Genomic DNA, 21,939 nt, shown 5'->3' with positions numbered 1-21,939 from the left:
CCCGACAGGCGCTGTGAAGGCGGCAGGCTTTCTCTTCTTCAGTTGGCTGTGAGCTGACAGCTTTGTTCTATTGCCACAATGCCCTCTGGTGGCCAAAAGGCGGAACTCCAACAACATTTTGGCAGAAACTTTTTTTGTGCAGAAAATTAGAAATCTGTGGCGCTCATTAATTATGTGCATGTGCAGAAGTGCAGAATTCCCCCAGAAATATAAAATATATTAAATGACTTAATTCAACATTGAGGCCCCAGTACTTCAATGAATTCCATTGCAGGTGGACCTCTACACCAGCATAGAAGCCCAGTGAAGACAATGGGACTCTGTATGAATGTCAAGGTAACCTATGTATAGTTCATTGCAATATCAGAGCCTAATATATTTAATTATTTTTAATTGAACATTATTATATGTTTTGTGAACCTAATGAGACTGTAATTCTGTCAAACGTATCAATATTTTAAATAGTTATATCCAACTCTTCTAGACATGACAAAAATATTTAAGGATGACAAAAGGAATAATAAAAATTAAAAGCTGGTTGGTCTAGTGGCCTATGATAGTGCTCTGCATTTTATGGGAATTGGATTCCATTCTCATGGTGAAATCCTGGCCCCACTGAAGTCAACGACAAAACTCCCTGTAACTTTAGTGGGACCAAGATTTTATCTTCAGTATTTTTTTTCCCCCAAGCTCACAGGAGAGTGGTATGAAGGCAACACACGGAGCCCATATGCCCATATGCTTCTTGGCTGGTGACAGAGCTTTGAGTCATTAGCGCTGCTACTGAAAGGTAGGTACGAGGATTGTAGAATTACACCGGAAACACAGATTACACTTGGCTGAGTGCCATGCCATTACTGTAATGGTGGAGAAGCACGTGATGCATGATGCAGTGGTGGTGTGACTTACTCTGTAGCAACTTTTATGTGTGGTTAAAAGGTATATTGCAAGCACTGAAGGTGCTTGCAAAAGAACTAACACTTAAATTTCTCTAATGTAGACTAGACTCTAGATTCTGGAAAGGCCATAAATAATCACTAGCTTTCTTCTTCTTCCTTTTTTTTTTTTTATTATAAAAAAGGAAAATACCTGGAATATATCCCCTGCCCTCTTTCTAACGACAGCCAACACATCATGGTATGATTGCTAAAAGGAATAAGATGTCTAACATTTGCTCCTCCACACTACTGTTTAACTTAAGTGCTACAATTTGGTGAGCTTTCACAGAATCTGATTTTGCAGCTCCGTAAAATAACCCTGAAGGACTACGCTGTGTCCAAGATAATTAGCAACCAACAAGAGTGATTGCTAATCTTTCTCCAAATGAAAAATCCTGTGGGCAGAAACTGGCCGGCTATCCATTCCAAAACTTTTCTAAAACCTGGATGTTTTCATATTTATATTGAAGCTTCAGTGATTACAAGAATTGTGGCTCAAGTCAATCTTCCTTTGTAGCTTATTTTGTAAACAAATTTAAGAAAACTGATTGATTAGGATCATACTGTCCTTGTTCGTTTCCCTTTCATAGAATCATAGAATATTAGGGTTGGAAGAGACCTCAGGAGGTCACCTAGTCCAAACCCCTGCTCAAAGCAGGACCAATCTGAAGTACTGAAAAGTACTTCAGCTTTTTCCACATCATCTCTCACTAGGTGGCCTCCCCCATTCATAAAGGGTCCCACACTTTCCCTGACCTTTTTCTTGTTGCTAACATACCTGTAGAAACCCTTCTTGTTACCCTTCACATCTCTTGCTAGCTGCAACTCCAGTTGTGTTTTGGTCTTCCTGATTACACCCTTGCATGCTTGAGCAATATCTTTATACTCCTCCTTGGTCATCTGTCCAAGTTTCCACTTCTTGTAAGCTTCCTTTTTGTGTTTAAACTCAACGAAGATTTCTCTGTTAAGCCAAGCTGGTCACCTGCCATATTTGCTATTCTTTCTGCACATCGGGATGGTTTGTTCCTGCACCTTCAATAAGGCTTCTTTAAAATACAGCCAGCTTTCCTGGACTCCTTTCATAGTTAACTTTAATTCACTTGTATTGTGTAGTTAATACAACTTAAAATTTAATTTAAAAAAATACAAAAACACAGGAAACAAATTTTGATAAAAAGTTTTTCATGCCACATACAAATATATGACCTTCAAGTGACACCACTGATCTAAATTAAAACTGCAGAAGTAGCTTGCTAGCCACAATTCATACCTGAAATGCAGATAGGTAAATTTATTATCCAATTTTAGAAAATGAAAAAATTTTGTGCAAAAAAGGACTTCAAAATTTCATACCTGTAATGCTATATTAGTGGAAATAGAAAATTTACAGATTATCAATTAAAATACAGCCATTACTGTGGACTATAACAGCATAACAAAGGAAAATATACCTGTGACGTATGTGACTTTGCAAGAGGAGATGAACACGCTTCTTTAAAGTTCTCTTCATTAATTCCAACTTCCTTAAGATAACCTTCTAGCAGTTTTTCAACCTACAAAAAATTGAGTCTTACCTTCTACTAATTTTTACCCCAACACACAGACATATAAGTCACCAAACTTTTAAACTCACCTGTCAAACCATACTAATACTAGACAAATTAGAGGACTGGGCCAAAAGAAATCTGATGAGGTTCAAGAAGGACAAGTGCAGAGTCCTGCACTTAGGACGGAAGAATCCAATGCACGGCTACAGACTAGGGACCGAATGGCTAGGCAGCAGTTCTGCAGAAAAGGACCTAGGGGTTACAGTGGACGAGAAGCTGGATATGAGTCAACAGTGTGCCCTTGTTGCCAAAAAGGCCAATGGCATTTTGGGATGTATAAGTAGGGGCGTTGCCAGCAGATGGAGGGACGTGATCGTTCCCCTCTATTCGACATTGGTGAGGCCTCATCTGGAGTACTGTGTCCAGTTTTGGGCCCCACACTACAAGAAGGATGTGGAAAAACTGAAAAACATCCAGCGGAGGGCAACAAAAATTATTAGGGGGCTGGAGCACATGACTTATGAGGAGAAGCTGAGGGAACTGGGATTGTTTAGTCTGCAGAAGAGAAGAATGAGAGGGAATTTGATAGCTGCTTTCAACTACCTGAAAGGGGGTTCCAAAGAGGATGGATCTAGACTGTTCTAGTGGTAGCAGATGACAGAACAAGGAGTAATGGTCTCAAGTTGCAGTGGGGGAGGTTTAGGTTGGATATTAGAAAAAACTTTTTCACTGGGAGGGTGGTGAAACACTGGAATGGGTTACCTAGGGAGGTGGTGGAATGGCCTTCCTTAGACGTTTTTAAGGTCAGGCTTGACAAAGCCCTGTCTGGGATGATTTAGTTGGGGATTGGTCCTGCTTTGAGCAGGGGGTTGGACTAGATGACCTCCTGAGGTCCCTTCCAACCCTGATATTCTATGATTCTAATTGTCATTACGTTATTTTACTGTTGTGATTTTTTTTTTTTACTGTATCTTGATTCATTTGAAAGTCATTGCAATATTATTAAGAAAATTAGTTATAGTGAAAATCTCAGAAACGTGCTGGTATGTAGTACCCTCCAGAAATCCACAGTAGTTTTCAATGCTCATATTAGTGAGTTAATTAGAAGACTTTACCAGAGCTGTTGAACAAAATAGAAGGCATACATCACAGATTCCAGCCATGATTCTGATTGTCATCTTGACTAAATAGTGGATACCAAACTCTCAAGTCGATGAATGCAAGGAGTATTTTAGCTAGAGACTAAGTCAGTGTAATTGAAGAAAATGTGGTAACACATTAAAAAAGATACAGTTTTGTATCAAAGTTTCTTGATAAGAACAATATTTTAATCTAAAATGTGATACAGAACAAGGATATGGAGAAGTATAAATGAAATAGAATCATAGAATCATAGAATATCAGGGTTGGAAGGGACCTCAGGAGGTCATCTAGTCCAACCCCCTGCTCATAAATATATTAGTTTTTAAGGTTTGTACTTACATATAAAGACCTAAGTGGCCTGGGATCAACTTACTTTTGACACTGCCTCATTTGCAATTAGTGGAAGCACTGATGCTAGCCTCTCACCCGCATATAATAAGACGAGGATTCAGCTCAGTGTTCTGCATAAGAGCTCATGACTCGACAAAGCCCCCTACCCCTTGTCCAAAATAGTACAGGCTAAAGAACTTTCAAGGCATGTTACAGGGCCCATTTGTTTTAGCTCACCTCTGAAGAGACATAGCGGGATTAAGGTACAGACCAGTGCATGGGCGTGTTAGTATTTGATTATGTTGTTGATTGGTAAAAGGGGAGGACTGACTGTATTGCATTAGGGTTTTCTAATTTTAAACAACTGACAGGACATTCAGGGTCTGTGTATGGACAATTTTTATTTATTCTAAATTGGAAGAAAAAATAAATATATAAATGTCCACACAAATTACAAGACAATAATTTAAATGTATGCCTAAAACTAATATATTTTATGTTTATTCATTATGCTTTGTTTGGATTCTGGAGAAACTTCAAAGTCTGGGACTTAAGGAATACAATCTGAATTGATACCATTTGAATACACAGTTACATCATGATTTCTATGTATGTGTGTTTGGGGCATGCCCCACAATGGCTAAATTCAAGAAAAAGATCTTGGATAAAATTAAATGGACCTTAAAAATGGACATCAACATGACATTACCACACTGTGTACTTGAAGAAGAATAACCTGAACAGGGTTCAAGAAGGCAGTAAAATATAGGCCAACTTCTAATACACTGCCAAATCCTGGTCCCTATTTCAAGACTGAAACAATGGGCTTTGAGCATGGAATTTCTGCTGAGGTGGGAAGAATGGAATATACTCCCAGGCCATAAAGTATGACAAGTTTATGCCATGCCTGTGTGCCAGGGTATGGGCAACATGGGAATATGCAGAGATGAGTATTTTGGAGAGATACTTGTTTTCTGCTTTAAGAAATTGTTTGAATATTTTTCAAATATTCAAAAATAAAAATAAATTTTAAAATTCAAATTTTGCATGTGGTTAGTTATCAGGGAAGAATCATCACTTTACTAAGATTGGAGAAAAGAGAGCCAGTAAAACAAAATTACAAACAACTGAAACTTGCACACATTCTGATGTAAATTTCCTTTGTCTAATGAATAGACTTTTGCACCACTGTAACTGCCAGGAGTAACAGTCTTGCAAGTGCACAACTGAGTAAGGAAAACACTATTTTCTTAATTATTTAAATGTCCAATTCCTTAGATGCAATCACAACCTCAATAGCTATATGTGATGTTTGGGAGAGGCATTTTGTGTCTTTCTTACTATGATTGAAAGTGCTAGATCTCTTTAAATATCTAGATACATTTCTAGTGCATGCGGGGAAGGAACCTCTGGTTATGTTACCTTTTATGCCATTGATAAAAGTAGATGTCACAAATAGATCCCTCAAAGTCAATTTAGATTATTATGAAAATGGCTTATGTCCAGCTAAACAGGAGGAATTTCAGAATCCCAATGCATGGTGTACAGAGTAGAGTATTACATCTATTAGGCACTGAGAAACTTTTTTGGAGAGAGCCTATATGGATGAGATGGACTCTACCATAACCAAAGTGAAACAAGACGGTTGGAAATTATATAAATCACCCTCACCTGAAATGCTGTGTTCAGTTCTAGTCACCCTAGCTCAAAAAATAAGGAAGTCAGAGACAGGCTCTGAAAACAATGAGTTATGCAAAGACTTCCAAAACCAAAAAGATTGAAAAGTCTGGTATTTTTTAGTTTACACAAATAAGATGATTCATGAGAGGTAAACAAAATAATAAAGTTTTAAAAGGGTAAATCAGCTCTTCCTACTTCTCCTCTCATAATACAAGAACAAGGAAATATTAAATTAAGTTGAAAGGCAACAAATTTAAAATTGATAAAGAAAATACATACTTCATAATGCACAATTAACTTGTAGAACTCACTGTCACAAGATATCACTAAGGCCAAAAATTTGGGAGGATTCAGAAAAGAATTCTTTATTTACAGAAATAGTGAAGACATACACAGTTACATTAAGTAGAATAAAACTGTTTTTAGACAGTATATGAACCTTCACACTTCAGGGTATAAGTCAACTACTAAGGCTTAGGTTTAGGAAGAAATTTCACCTATGAGTTAGTGGACAAAAATGGAATAACCATGAGGTTCTCACATATTCCCCTGACACATCTGGTACTGGCCACTGTCAGAGACAAGAGACTGGACTAAATGAACTGCTGCTGATCCAATATGCCCATACCTATGCTCCAGTTTCCTACACCCTAGCCAGCCCTCTCTCCCCTTTAATCTGCCACTATGGTTTTTTGAATGTGCAATCATTAGATTTTGTAAATGGTTGCTTCCAGTTTTTGTAAAAATTACAAGTGTATGGTTGGTTGCTAGAAGGGAAACAGACTCCTCCCTGGGGCTTGGAAGTTTTGGCAGCATGGTGCGGAATATTCGGTTGGATTTGGAATGCTTCACCTAAAATATTTATTTTTAAATTACAGTACAAATTTCTTATAAGATTAAGTGCAATTGGTGAATAATACTCACCAGAGCTTTGTACTCCTGATGAATCTCTGTATAGGACAACTTGCTTTCTTCTTCATCATCAAAAACTGAAATTAAAAAACGAACAAACTTGACTTTTCTTAAAAATGTATATGTCAATAGTACATAGAGTATTTCAAATATTGAAATATTAAAGTTAGTGACCTTCAATTAAATGAAGCCCTAATTTAAAAGTAAGATCTACCTATTACAAAAGGTAATATATATTTAACCTCAAGTCACATACGCAGCCATGGCCCCAAGCCATCCAGGGATAGAATGATATACAGAAATATCATAGTTTTCCAACTGCTAGAAAAATATATTATGACAGTGGTAAACTGCAGAAAAACCGACAAATTATAAATATTTATTGTATTCAGATAGATAACAGTTGGGAAGAGTGAGTTCAATATGCCCAATTTCCAATTTTCGAGAAAACATATGGCATGATTTGCAATACAACTCACATACTGTTTGCTCTAAGACTTTATACAATCATAGAATGATAGAATATCAGGGTTGGAAGGGACCTCTGGAGGCCATCTAGTCCAACCCCCTGCTCAAAGCAGGACCAATCACCAACTAAATCATCCCAGACAGGGCTTTGTCAAGCCTAACCTTAAAAACCTCTAAGGAAGGAGATTCCACCGCCTCCCTAGGTAACCCATTCCAGTGCTTCACCACCCTCCTAGTGAAAAAGTTTTTCCTAACAGCCAACCTAAACCTCCCCCACTGCAACTTGAGACCATTCCTCCTTATTCTATCATCTGCTACCACTGAGAACAGTCTAGAGCCATCCTCTTTGGAATCCCCTTTCAGGTAGTTGAAAGCAGCTATCAAATCCCCCCTCATTCTTCTCTTCTGCAGACTAAATAATCCCAGTTCCCTCAGCCTCTCCTCATAAGTCATGTGCTCCAGTCCCCTAATCATTTTTGTTGCCCTCTGCTGGACTCTTTCCAATTTTTCCAAATCCTTTTTGTAGTGTGGGACCCAATCTGGACCTGCTCCATGATTTTTCCAGGGACTGATAGAAACCTAGTGCCTTGGATTTGTGGTAACCAGGAGAGGCTTTACATGAATGTCATGTTTGAGAATAGGTGTAGATGTGTTTTGATGAAGCCCAGTTTGAGCCAGTCTTGAATTTAACAAGTTGCATTGTAGAAAAACCCTTCTCACATAATGCATGTTTTGAAATTTCATCCATCAATACCTCCAAATCTAAGATGAAAATTTATGTTGAAGACTCTGCATTGATAACACTGAATGAGGTATCCTTTTTATCAAACTTAACAATAATTCACTGCTCTTGCATCATGAAGCTATATCTGTGTTGTCATCACACATTCGCACCAATGCTTTTGAACCTTGTCTGAAGGGCTCTGGATTTTATCTGACAAAATGACATCCCCTACCTAACAGAGCATTAACCTGAATATGAAACGCTACGGAACAATGTGACGGTCTATACTATTATGTTCACCACTTTTCCAAGACTCTGACAAATTTTGTACAAAGTATACCGTACGAGATTTCATTAGAAAAGTCAATCTGTTAAATAATGTCCTGGTAAAATATGTGTGGCAATACTGTATGTAAAGTTACAAGATTCTACTGTATAACATTGTTATAACATGCCCAAAGTTGAGAAAAGTAGGCCCAAACCAGTTTTTCAGAGACAAAGACAGGCAGACACCTCAGCTAGGTGTTAAAGGGCTATGACCTGCTTAAGCAGCCATTCTCCAGCAACAAGACAGTGTAAACAAGAAATTTATATTTCATCACAGGGCAGTTCAAATCTCATGTCCACAACAGACTGTGTGTCCATGACTCAGCAAGGATGTTTCTAGCACAATAAATTGAATTATAAAGAGGGGGATTCATTCCTCCTCCCATCCCTCTGCTCATGACGTCAATGAATACCTGAAGGACACTGAACTAAGGGGGTGGGTCCTTGGCTGAAAGGAGACCCAGCCTGTAAAATTTACTGCAGCATATGATGAGGAAAACCTTCGTTTTGAATTCTGTCAGTTTCTTAAATTAGCCACTAGCTTGCGTTTTAATCTTTTGTAACCAATCCTGATTTATGCATCATCTTGTAATCTCTTAAAAACTATCTTATGTAGTTAATAAACTTATTTTATTGTTTTATCTTAACCCTTGTGTTTGGAGTAAAGTGTGTGTGAAACTCCATTTGGGATAACAAGGCTGGTGCATTATCATTTTCCTTTGATGAAATGATGGACTTTCTATGAACCTGTTCTGTTCAAAAGGGTACTGAGCTAAGTTCCCTCTAAGCTGCGCAGCTGGGTGGCTGCCCAGCATGCTATCAAATGCCGCACACTTCAGGCACAGCAGTTCAGGTGTCCCTCCCCACACTGCCATGCTGCTCCTGCCCTCTGCCTTGGAGCTGCTCCCGGAAGCCTCCTGCTTGCAGCGCAGAGCAGGGAGGGAGGGGGCACTGATGTCAGGGTGTCCTCCTCCCCCTGCCCCTATACAGAGCGGGGGGAGGGGACACGACAGGGCCTAGGATGGAGGGAGCTTGCTGGCAGCTGCTACTGTGTCTGAATGCGCTGATCTACTTAAAAGGGCAGCACACTTAAAGTGAGGTCAGCATACTTAAAGGGGCAACGCGCGTCTCTGTCTCTCACACACACACTCGTCTTTCACACTCACCTCCCAACACATACTTGTATTATTTTTGTTGTATTATTGTTGTTGTTGTTACTTCTTGATACTTCTCTGAAAGAGTGTTATTTTAGTTTTTTGCCTGGTCTATGCATTTCATAATTTTTATTTCTCTCTTACGCTTAAATTTAATTCTTTGAGAAGTGATTTCTAAAATGCCTAACCTGTCCTGGCTGGAGTAATTATCCCTATGGTAACTTTTTAAAAATATACTGTATATTGCATCTAGGTTTTTGGTTTCTACTGATGGTGCACATAACAAAATTCATTCCTCACACGGATGAAAAAAAATAGCGGGAACACTGGTACTGAGCAATACAAGACACACATTTCTAAGGGACAAGGCTGGGATTAGGAATTTGCAGGCGTCACCCTGTATGTAATTCATGAGTGGCTGGCCAGAGCATTCACATAACATAGCTGGGAGTGATTTTAAATGTTGAAGGCTGTGTGAACAGGCCAGGAGTGGATGTTCTGACAGCAAAGCAGCGTAAAAGGCATCCCAGGCTAGAGTAGTAAAGGGACACAGTTGTTCAAAAGTCCAGATTGTACCTTGGGGAATGTGAAAGATAACAGAAGGGTGAAACTATTAGGTTCAAATTCTTCGAAACAGAAATAGTCCTCGTTTGCACAGTACAACTTATCAAACCCACATGGGAATAATACACTGCCTCAACTACTACTTGCTACTTGAAGCAGCCATGCATCAAAGTGACTTACTTTGAGCTGTAAAGAGTTTATGGCTTAGTTCCATGAGATAACTCTGTATCTACACTGGAAAAAACACGACACGAGTCACGACCTTACTTCAAAGATTCTATGCATCAAGGGGGCTGCTCTGCAAATTTGCTCCGCATTGAAGAAACAGAGTAACAATTCAATGCCTAACCATCAAACTTCAAGCAGCCAGTGTTAATAGCATCAGTGATTAGGTATCAAAGACAATGGGTCAGTACATTGGAGGATTGGGCCAAAAGAAATCTGATGAGGTTCAACAAGGACAAGTGAAGAGTCCTGCACTTAGGACGGAAGAAGCCCATGCACCACTACAGGCTGGGGACCGACTGGCTAAGCGGCAGTTCTGCAGAAAAGGACAGTGGGTGAGAAGCTGGATATGAGTCAGCAGTGTGTCCTTGTTGCCAAGAAAGCTAACGGCATATTGGCCTGTATTAGTAGGAGCATTGCCAGCAAATCGAGGGAAGTGATTATTCCTCTCTATTCGGCACTAGTGAGGCCACATCTGGAGTACTGCATCCAGTTTTGGGCCCCACACTACAGAAAGGATGTGGACAAAGTGGAGAGAGTCCAATGGAAGGCAACAAAAAAGTTCAGGGAGCTGGGGCACATGACTTATGAAGAGAGGCTGAGGGAACTGGGATTGTTTAGTCTGCAGAAGAGAAGAGTGAGGGGGCATTTGATAGCAGACTTCAACTACCTGAAGTGGGGTTCCAAAGAGGATGGAGCTCGGCTGTTCTCAGTGGTGGCAGATGACAGAACAAGGAGCAATGGTCTCAAGTTGCAGTGGGGGAGGTCTAGATTGGATATTAGGAAACACTATTTCACCAGGAGGATGGTGAAGCACTGGAATGGGTTACCTAAGGAGGTGGTGGAATCTCCATCCTTAGAGGTTTTTAAGGCCTGGGTTGACAAAGCCCTGGCTGGGATGATTAAGTTGCGGTTGGTCCTGCTTTGAGCAGGGGGTTGGACTAGATGGCCTCCTGAGGTCTCTGCCAACCCAAATCTTCTATGATTCTAGTATACTCAACAATATCAGCTTTGACTGAGCAGAGGCCTGGTTGAACAGTGTCCCAGACGCAGAGCTTCCATTTTGGGGTGCAGTTCACCAGTCTCAAGCCCTGAAGAATTAAAGCTACTTGCGCCAAGGTGATGAAGTGTATTGATGCTTTAACAAGGAGACTGGAGCTCACTGGTGCTTCAGACTGATGATGCAGTTTTGTATCAGTACCTCCTACCTTAAACTCTATGATCATAATGTTTCCTACACTTCAAAGATGGTTCTATGTCAACATGTAGATTTCAAATTTGAAGACAGTATTGTGCCAATGTCTTAAATTTCAATGACTTCCTGAGTAAAATCCTCATTTAACAGACAAAGATGCAAAAGCATACTTTACATGTTAGATCAGAAATCCACTTCAAGGTCTCTGAAGCAATCCAGGCTGACATACAGTTTGGATTTACAACAGTCTCATTTGGAGTTTTCAGGATACACCACTCACCTTAACTTCCATGGTTTCAATGTGTCCTGTGTGAAAAGGCTACTCTATGTTCACAAGAATACTTCAGATTTAGACGACGGTTCTACACAGAAAAGTTGAACCTCAGTGCTCACTGCCCTCATGAGCCAAGATGGGAACCTTTTTTCTGCAATTGGTAGGCTACATAAGTTCTCTAGGGTGGCACAAGCCCTCTTCCCAGTCTCCCTACCAGTTAGAGATACAAGACTGCACTTCAGATGTTGGATCAGGCATTCCACTTCAGGGAAGTTGTGTTTCAAGCAATCAAGGCTAAGAACAGTTTGTACTTAAAAGAGTCTCATTTTGAGGCCTCAGAAGATGTGAAGCACTCCACTCTCTCCAGACTCCAGCTTGGGGAAATGCTTCAGGACAAGAGATGCCCCAATGCAACTCTAAAGCACTCTTCACCTTCAAATATCATTTCAAATTTAATCTAAAAGAGAAAGCAAGAGACAAAAATAAATACGAACTGTCTCCAGGAGCCAAGAGAAGGAGCTGAAGCTAGAAATCAATATCGTCAAACGTCCCTTAAAGGCTATCGATGCACTGAACAGTGAAGGAATATCAACACTCAATGGAAATAAGGTCAACAACCCTGTGATGGGGTGTACATATTCCACACTAGACCAAGTTGGGAAGGTGATAACTACCTGCAAAGGGAGCCAGGAAGAGGGCTTGTCCCACCCTAGAGAACTTATGTAGCCTACCAATTGCAGAAAGAAGGTTCCCATCTTGGCTCATGAGGGCAGGTATTTAACCAGGAAAGGGAATAACTGTGTGGGGTGGGCTGGGTCTTAGCTTCTCAGAGGGAAGTATCCTGTTTCTGGGGAAACTACCAGAGCCAGACAGCTCTCAGGCTTTTCTCTGAATAGATGGCCTGAAGATCCTGAAATGAGGACTACTTTATTCATGCCAGAGATGGTGTCTTGTCATATTTTCTGGTGCAGATAGCTGTTTGTGCTCCTCCCAATACCAGGAAGAAACAGAGCCAGGAGACTTCCCAGACAAAGATGAGCTTGAGGACCTGGAGAACCTGGGAGACAAATTGCTTTATCCCTGCTAGAAGATGGAACTCTTCACTAGGGACTCTCAGATCAGATGGATTATTTTCCTTTTATTTTGATAATTCAGAATAAAATCATAGAAGTAAGCAAGCATTTCAAGAAAACTGAATAGAACCCCAGAAGAAAGTACCTCTTGGAAACTACAACCTCAGTCAAGGTGGCATTACTCTGTTGCACCCTGGACAGTAAGATGGAAATATGTGCCCAGCAACAGAGGGACTACCATAATGAGTCTTACACTTATTTATAATAGTTGCAGGTTTACAATAGTTCACACAGACTTTCTGAAATAAAACAGGATCTATATTATTCAGCAACACTGGGTAATGGGGCTTAGGGATATAGCCTTGGGACATCCCTTGCTTGTACTTGAAGCCAGTAAATCCCTCAAGAGTTAATGAAAGAGTTGCTCCCTGCTCCTGTTCTTAGAAGGGAAGAAAGGCTGCTAAACAACAATGTGAGATTTAAATACTGAATTATGAAGTTATAGAAACTACTAAGAGCTGTTAATAATTAAACTAATACTAAGGCTTCTTACAATACTCCCCCCTCTACCCCTCTGGAGTCTACCATACTTCTGACAAGCTAAGATCTGTTCAGAAAAATCCTGGAGTTAAAAGGCAGATTTCATCAAGACTATGGTTGCTTCACTAAATTACAGAATTAAAAAGTCATATGAACCTGACATTTCATTAGTACTGTACAGCTATAAAAAAAGGAGAGTTGCCTAGAAGTACTTCTGAAAGCTTTAGAAATCTCAGACAAGCCTGTAATACGTATCGATGCACACAACACAGAGCTATACATAAGTTACAAATTATACTTCTAATGGATCTGTGACTACCCCACCATCACTCTGTCCACTAATTAACCTCTGCTGTAATTACAATCAACTTTCCAAACAGCTAGAAAAATGTTATCTCCTCCCACCCTCTCTTCCCAGTTTATACTGGCCTGTGTCCCAAGGCAAACCATAGCCTCTTTGGACAAGTGAATGGCTTAAAGTCTCTGTCTACCACACAGAATTAAAAATGAGTGCACATCACTGTCAGATGCTAATATATCAGATGTTATGAGAGACAAGAGGGAGCTGCAGCTAGAACCTCCAAGGACCGGAGCTGTGCAACATCTTGTATAACAAGATGTAGAATAGTCAGCACTAGGTCAGAGTGCAGGTCACAGTGACAAAAGATACAGAAGTAGTCAGTGCTTCAGCCCTGTTTGTAATGTCTCAGACATATGACATGAAGGTCTGTTATTGAAAAGTTTCATGGATTTCTGTGCCTTACTGACAGAAGCAGATCATCAGACCTCATCCATGATGCTTAAATATAGAAGTGATATCTTAAGTCAGTTTGTTAGCAGTGATAAATTTCCCTCCCTTGAACCCTTGTATAGTTGGACATTGACTAAAATTTTCAAATTTAGGTATCTTAAATTAGGCACCAAATCTATATTTACTCACAAATAAAAGTGCTTTTTTTCCCCCCAGGGGGTTGAGCACACCTGAAAAATCTAATGACTTTTATATATGTGCCTAAACATGGATTTAGGTATCCAATGCTGGGCACTAAGTTGAAATGCAAGGTGGGTGAGAAAAGATCTTTTATTGGAACAACTTCTGTTGGTGAGAGAGACAAGCAGTGGTTTCCCTAGGAACTGAAATGGGGGGGGGGTTTTTTTTTGAATATACAGGAGGATGAGGGCCAATGAGGGGTGAGACCATGAGGGTGAATGTGGGCACCATAGTAAAAACTGAAAAATGTTTCACAACCATTTTATTAAATTTAACTCATGTTTTAAAATCATCACAGAAATTAAAGCTGGCTACTCAAGCCTACTATGAAGCACATCATCTGCATTCTTCTTGGTTTCTTGTAATTTCGCACAACGCTGTTAATGAACTTCTCAGATGCAGTGCATTAATCTTTGGTGGCTTCTTGTGCGTTCGGTACTTCCAGTCCTTCATGATATACTCATGATCAGGCAGAAGGCAACTTCTTTCAGAACACAAAATTATATTCAATGAGGAAAAAGAACGCTCAGCTTCAGCTATTGTGACTGGGAGTAGCAAGAGATTAATTCCTAATTCTTTCATTCTGGGAGGGAAACATAGCATAAATGTTGAGTCAAACCGCTAGTGATGATAAAAGGTTGATGTTAAATCTTCAAACATTCGTCGTATGATATTTCACTCTGTGTTCAAATTCTCTATTCTGTCCTGATCACATAGCAGCCCCACTGCTGGTAGTGCCTCACTCCACTCAGCTGTCGATATTTTATAAGACAGGCATCTGTAAAACTATGTAGAGGTTGAGTAGAATCCAGAAGTCGCTGTTGTAGATTTTTAAGAATCTAGTCCGTTTACTTTTTCAGCTGGCTTAACAAACACTTCTTGTCCTCTTCACTTAAGGATTCAATATAAGTGCCTTCATTAGTCAACTTCAGGACTGAAGTCTTTGCTTCTTCTAGTACGTTTTCAACGGATAGCTCTCTGATTGATCCAAGTGTAGCGTCTATTACTGGACAAAGATCTTCTAGTATTGTAGCAGATGACATTGTTTAATGACCCAAGTAGACTTACAAGAGAGAGAATGGCTATAGTTTTCTCTGAACTTAGTAGCAAAGTAGTCCACCAGTCTCACTACTTAGATCGGTCCCATCTCAGTAGATACTTTCCAAAGCCAATAATAACAGTTGCAGTAACTTTAAGACAACAGCCAAGGGTCGTTCAAGAGAAAGCCAGTGGATTTTTCCAGGTTGGACTAATTTCAACTTCAGTCCCAGTATATCTTCTATTTTTTCCAAGATGTTACTCCTTTTGGACTCTTGCTGAAAAAAAGAGTATAACAAAGTAAATATATGGCCTTTTTAATGTCTTTTGAAGATTCTGCAACTCGGACCACTGCTAGTTGGAGTAGATGGCCTCTGCAATGTGTATAGGAGAGATTAAGGTTACGCTTTTCTATAAGCAAATTTGCACTCCACTGTGTCCTCCAGAGAAGTTTGCAGCTCCATCAAATACACAAGCAGCCATCTGTTTGGGGTTCAATTTACAAGTATTTAACTCTTCTAAGAGGTGGGTTGTCACAGATGCAGCCAGTGTGTCTCCTGGAACCTGAACATCTAGAAGTGCATCTATTGGCCTAGCACTGACATCAAGAAATCATTGTGTGTGTTATAATACTTGATGCCCATTTGCACTGGTGCATTCATCAGCCATGTACTCACATATTTTGGATGTGGTGAAAGAGTTCTTCAATTTTTCAACTGCTGAGTCTTTCACTGTTGCACCACATGCCTCTAACCAATCAGTTAAGTTTATTGCAGAAAGATAGTGACCATTTGCTGGTCTTGTTCAGAACCAGTGTTCAATTTAAGGATTAACAAGTGACAATGCACTTAACATTGGCCTCCAGTTTGTACAGTGTGGTATCTCTTGCTTAAATAGACTGGTTTATAAGGTTTTCTGCCTGGCCATTCAATCCAGAGGCATGATGTTTTGCACCATTTCCATGTAGGTTGTCAGTATTGGCTTTGCTGATTGGTTTGGCAAACCAAACTCCTCCACTTTTACTACATAAATCCATCATACTCCCACATCTTGAATACTGTATGCAGTTCTGGCCACCCCATCACAAAAAAGATATATTGGAATTCGAAAAGCTACAAAGAAGGGCAACTAAAATGATTAGGGGTATGGAACAGATTCCATATGAGGAGAGATTAAAAAGACTGGGATTTTCAGCTTGGAAAAGAAACGACTAAGAGGGGATACAACAGCAGACTATAAAATCTCGACTGATATGGAGAAAGTGTATAAGGAAATATCACTTACCCCTTCACTTAACACAAGAACTAGGAGTCACCCAATGAAATTAATAGGCAGCAAGTTTAAAACAAACAAAAGGAAGTAATTCTTCACACAACGCACAGTCAACCTATGGAACTTTTTGCCAGGGGATGTTGTGAAGGCCAGAACTATAACAGGGTTCAAAAAAGAACTAGATAAGTTCATGGAGGATAAGTCCATCAATGGCTATTAGCCAGGATGGGCAGGGATGCAACATCATGCTCTGAGAGTCCTAGCCTCTGTTCACCAGGAGCTAGGAGTGGACAATAGGGGATGGATCACTCAATGATTGCCAGTTCAGTTCATTCCCTTTGAAGCACCTGGCATTGGCAACTGTCGGAAGACAGGATACTGGGCTAGGTGGACCATTGGTCTGACCCAATATGGCAGTTCTTATGAAAAAATGTATTAGAATATAATAATAAAAATGTTTAGTACAGAAACTCCCCAAGATAACAACTTCTTAAGATAGCGATGATGTGAGATAATGACCTTGGAAAATAATGTATTTTAAAAATTTTGGCCTACTAGGAAATGTATATTTATATACCTTTCCCAGTCACAAATCTAGCACTCTGGAGCAAAGTCACTAACACATAGTCCAACAAACAAATATCCCTTTCACGTGCCCTTTCCTCTTCCCTCCAACACACGCCACTCATAGCTCTTGTCCTTGCTCAGTGGAGACCCTAAGTTCAGAGGTGCTTTCATATGAATTCATCTCCCACGCTGGGGGATACGAGGGAGAAGGCACCTTGCTCATTCCTCCAGCTGCTCGCCACTCACACCAGCCACTTGCTCTGGCCACCACTGTTTGTCGTGCCACCACTCCATCATCGATGGCTCTGAGCCATCATCTTCTGCTGCCACCTGCCACTGTGACCTTTGTGAGTTGGTCTCTTGAGGTTGAACCCAGCTCTCGGTGATTTCAGCTCTCAGTGGGAGAACCTCACTGCTAGTGCAGGCTGGGCAGCCTCTTCCACAGAAACACTGTCCTGCAGCAGGTCTAAGCACTTAGACCTGATCATCAGTGATTTCAGCTCTACTGAACACTTAAAAAAACAAAAGACTATGGAGCCTAATCAGCTCTATCTTTCAATTGGGGAGGGGGCAAAAGAAATAATGCCTGTGACTCTTAGGCAGAGCCCACACCACCAAGCAAAGCACATCCCCCATGCTCCATCTTTCTCTCTACTGGGATCTAAAATCCAAACCCGCTCCATAGCAACTGCAGTTCAGTTGAGGTTGACCCCATGCTTAATTTGTAATGAAAGAGATGCCGGCGCTCAAGCAATTAGTTACCGGGGTTCAAGCAATTTTTTTACTTTCATAACTGATGGGGCAAGCCCAGAGGTCCCAGGGCTATCAAGTGCCAAGCCTAGATGTGTCAGGGCTCAGCCCTGGCAAGACCTGGCACAAATTAAGCACTGAGGGTGACCCCCTCGATCAAGACAGGCTCAGTACAGTTCTGCTGCCCTTTACTCATACAATAAGGATAACAACATTTCATTACTACTGCAGTCAATACTAAAGTGATTTGTAACTCAACATCAGCCAAAATTGATCACTTGAGCAACACAGCTCTGTCTGATAGATATCTAGGCACAGTAGGTGTTTGCATGTAAATACACAAATGCACACTGGAAAACATAATCCCAACTATATGTATAAAATGATGGGGTCTAAATTAGCTGTTACCACTCTACAAAGAAACCTTGGAGTCATTGAGGATAGTTCTCTGAAAACATCCACTCAATGTGCAGCGGCAGTCAAAAAAGTAAACAGAATGCTGGGAATCATTAAGAAAGGGATAGATAATAAGACAGAAAATATCATACCGCCTCTATATCAATCCATGGTATGCCCACATCTTGAATACTGCATGCAGATTTGGTCACCCCATTTCAAAAATGATATATTGGAATTGGAAATGGTACAGAAAAGGGCAACAAAAATGACTAGGGGTATGGAATGTCTTCTGTATGAGGAGAGATTAATAAGACTGGGACTTTTTAGCTTGGACAAGAGACAACTAAGGGGGGATATGATAGAGGTCTATAGCATCATGACTGGTGTGGAGAAAGTAAACAAGGAAGTGGTATTTACCCCTTCTCATAACATAAGAACTAGGGGTCACCAAATGAAATGAATAGGCAGCAGGTTTAAAACAAACAAAAGGAAATATTTCTTCACACAGTGCACAGTCAACCTGTGGAACTCCTTAACAGAGGATATTGTGAAGGCCAAGATTATAACAGGGTTCAAAAACGACCTAGATAAATTCATGGAGGATAGGTCCATCAATGGCTATTAGCCAGGATGGGCAGGGATGGTGTCCCTAGCCTCTGTTTGCCAGAAGCTGGGAATGGGAGACAGGGGATGGATCACTTGATGACTGCCTGTTCTGTTCATTCCCTCTGGGGCACCTGGCATTGGCCACTGTCAGAAGACAGGATACTGGGCTAGATGGACCTTTGGTCTGACCCAGTTGTGACGCTGCACTCCACAATGTTTTATGGAAATATGCTTATGAGTGTGAACATAATGTAACTGGAATATGCTTATGCAAAAGGTCTCTTGTAAGGTATCATTACAAAGCTTATAATCTACTGAATATATTTCTCCTATTTGTATGCATGTATCATTCTTGTATCTGAAAGCAGAAATATGAAGTATAACTCTGAGGTCCTACTGTAATTATGCAAAGTGTGGGCCATTAATGGTGGTTTAGAAGCTTGATGGCTCCCACTGACTAGGACAATTGGTTGTAAATGGTCTATTTACTTGCAAACCTTCCTGGGTGCCGGCAGGCCAGCCCGTGGGTAATGAAAAATGAGGTCTTACAGTGACATGGGACCATGTCACCTGATACTGGAATCCATCTTAAATCTGGTACTTTTCCATTTAGAAGGAGGGGTAGGGACCCAGAGAGACAAAAGATTCCCGCCTTGTGCCAAAGCTATAAAAGGGGGTGGAACAGAACAAAGAGGCTGCCAGTCATGAGAACACCCCTGTTTTCCACCTAAGATGTCTGCTGGAACTAACAAGGACTGTACCGGGGAAAAGATTGGGCCCAGACCAGGAAGGCGTCTAGTCTGTGAAAGAAACTTATTGGAACATCTCTGAGGGTAAGATTTTACCTGTAATCAGTTTCTTAATGCATTAGGCTTAGACTTGCATGTTTTTGCTTTATTTTGCTTGGTAACTGACTTTGTTCTGTCTGTTATTACTTGAAACCACTTAAATCCTACTTTTTATATTTAATAAAATCACTTTTTTTTTTATTAGTAAACCCTGAGTAAGTGATTAATACCTGGGGGAAGCAAACACCTGTGCATCTCTCTCTATCAGTGTTATAGAGGGTGGACAATTTATGAGTTTACCCTGTATAAGCTTTATACAGAGTAAAACGGATTTATTTGGGGTTTAGATCCCACTGGAAACTGGGTGTCTGGGTGCTGGAGATAGGTGACCTGCTGAACAGTTTTTAGTCAAAGTCTGCAGCTTTGGGGGCATGGACCAGAACTGGATCTGTGTTGCAGCAGGCTAGCATGTCTGACTCAACAAAGCAGGGTTCTGGAGTCCCAAGCTGGCAGGGAAAATGGGCTCAGGGGTAATCTCAGCACGTCAGGTGACCGTCCCAAGGGGGTCTCTGTGACCGAACCTGTCATACCAGTATGGCCGTTCTTATGTTCAGTCTGGTCCTGAAGCCTTCCCTCTCCACCCCTTGGCTCATCACTAGCTATCAGGGGAGAGCTCACAATTTGCTTACAAATCACAGTTTGAAATTATTAGGTTGGCCAACATCGCCAAAAAGAATGCACTGCCATTGTCATAAAAAACAACAGCTGTGTGAGGAAGCTAATCTTTGTTCATATTTTCAAACCTATTATGCTTTTTCAGGTACAAGTATTTTATCATATACTGTATGTGCTTTTAAAGTGTGTATTAATGTTTCAATTTCAATTCAAATTTCCAACCAAATACTAAATTGGCAACACTTCATGTAACTAGTTGACCACTGGGGGAGTGATGGAGAAATTCAGGGAGGAGGTACAAGCTTTCAAGCCACACAGAGCTCTTCTTCAGGTATGGGAAAGGTACTCCCTCTGTCACAGCAACATGCAAGGTGGAACAGATTGTTCAGCATATGTAGTTAGCACATACATTCAAGGCAGAGTGGCCCATTAACACCTCTGAAGTCATAGGACAAAAAGAGGGCGTTAGCAGGTTACAGACTGTTGTAATAAACCACAAATCCAGTATCTCTGTTCAAAGTCCTTGATTTTTAAGCCTTGTCTACACTACCACTTATGTCGGCAAAACTTATATCGCTAGGTGGTGTGAAAAAAAAAACACACCCCAAGCAATATAAGTTTCGCTGGCATAAGTAGTAGTATGCACAGCTACCGCCTCTCATTGGGGGTGGTTTAATTATGTTGATGGGACAGCTCTCTCCCATTGGCACAGAGCGGCTGCAAGAGAGATCTTATATCGGTGCAGCTGCATCGGTACATCTGTGCCGCTGTAAGGTCTCTAGTGTAGACATAGCCTTAGTGTCTAGCAGAGGAATGAATTTAAGCTTCCAGACTCACCTTCTGAAACTGTTGTGCAGATTTTCTTTAAGGATGAGGACTGACAGGTCAGAAAAGTGATTGCTTTGTGAGAAGTGTTCACCCTCAAAGCAATACCATACCACTAAAATCTTTATACCACACAATCACTTATTTATATAAACTTTAGATTAAAGAAAATTTTGAATAATAATAATTAGCATTTCTAGAAGTCATTTACTAGATGGTAGATGACAGTAAATGACCTGTTCATTCCTTGTACTGAATCAGTAAATTATCTGTCAATTACTGGAAATTACATTTTCCAAGAGCAAAACAATAGATATAAAATGCTTTAATGCATTTGTTAATAATGTAAAACCTGCAAAGAGTAATAAAACCTTTTTTTAGTGCCTGTAACAGTCCCGAAAATCTTAACTCCTGCCAAACTACTTTCATGAACTCCTGACTCTAACATGCATAATTAAAAGCCCTGCTAATTAGCAATTATTAAAGCAACTCCATTGACCTTTCATAAATGTCAAGACCGTTCTAAGCTTTACAATGAAGAACTTCGCTAAGTATGTCTCCATGGGACACTTAAAATTTCCATCTTTATTTGATACTATCCCGTGTTGAGCATAAGCTTTCATGAGCTACAGCTCACTTCATCGGCTCCTCAAATAAATTTGTTAGTCTCTAAGGTGCCACAAGTACTCCTTTTCTTTTTCTGAATACAGACTAACACCGCTGCTACTCTGAAATCTATCCCCTGTTGGAGGCACAGCACTGAGTCACTAGGAAGTAAAACTAGCAGAGCACAGATCTAAGGACCAGCTTAGTGCTTTCTGAGAAGCACTTGGGAGAAGGATGGTGCCTGACACGCAGGCAGGTCTCGCCTCCAGGGAACGAGTCCGGGACATTTGCAGGCCAGATCCCAGGGCACTAGCCGGCGGCCTTGTAA

General features: G+C 40.5%; 1 protein-coding gene across 2 annotated transcripts in view; it reads right to left on the bottom strand.

Annotated features, from left to right (window-relative positions):
• Positions 1 to 21,939, bottom strand: part of CFAP36 (cilia and flagella associated protein 36) — an 84,946-nt gene that overhangs the window by 62,061 nt on the left and 946 nt on the right. Inside the window, exons 2-3 of one of the 2 annotated variants that reach the window (XM_074949484.1) lie at positions 6,563 to 6,627; positions 2,390 to 2,491 (exon numbers count right to left, since the gene is read on the bottom strand). In XM_074949484.1, coding sequence (XP_074805585.1) covers positions 2,390 to 2,491; positions 6,563 to 6,627 — 167 coding nt within the window. The remainder of the gene's footprint in view (positions 1 to 2,389; positions 2,492 to 6,562; positions 6,628 to 21,939) is intronic. The other variant, XM_074949485.1, reaches the window with a different exon arrangement.

The sequence above is a fragment of the Natator depressus genome, chromosome 3 (genome assembly GCF_965152275.1).
Source record: "Natator depressus isolate rNatDep1 chromosome 3, rNatDep2.hap1, whole genome shotgun sequence".
NCBI classification, from domain to species: domain Eukaryota; kingdom Metazoa; phylum Chordata; order Testudines; family Cheloniidae; genus Natator; species Natator depressus.
The sequence above is the reverse complement of the archived record's forward strand: the minus strand, read 5'-3'. Positions and strand labels throughout refer to the sequence as shown.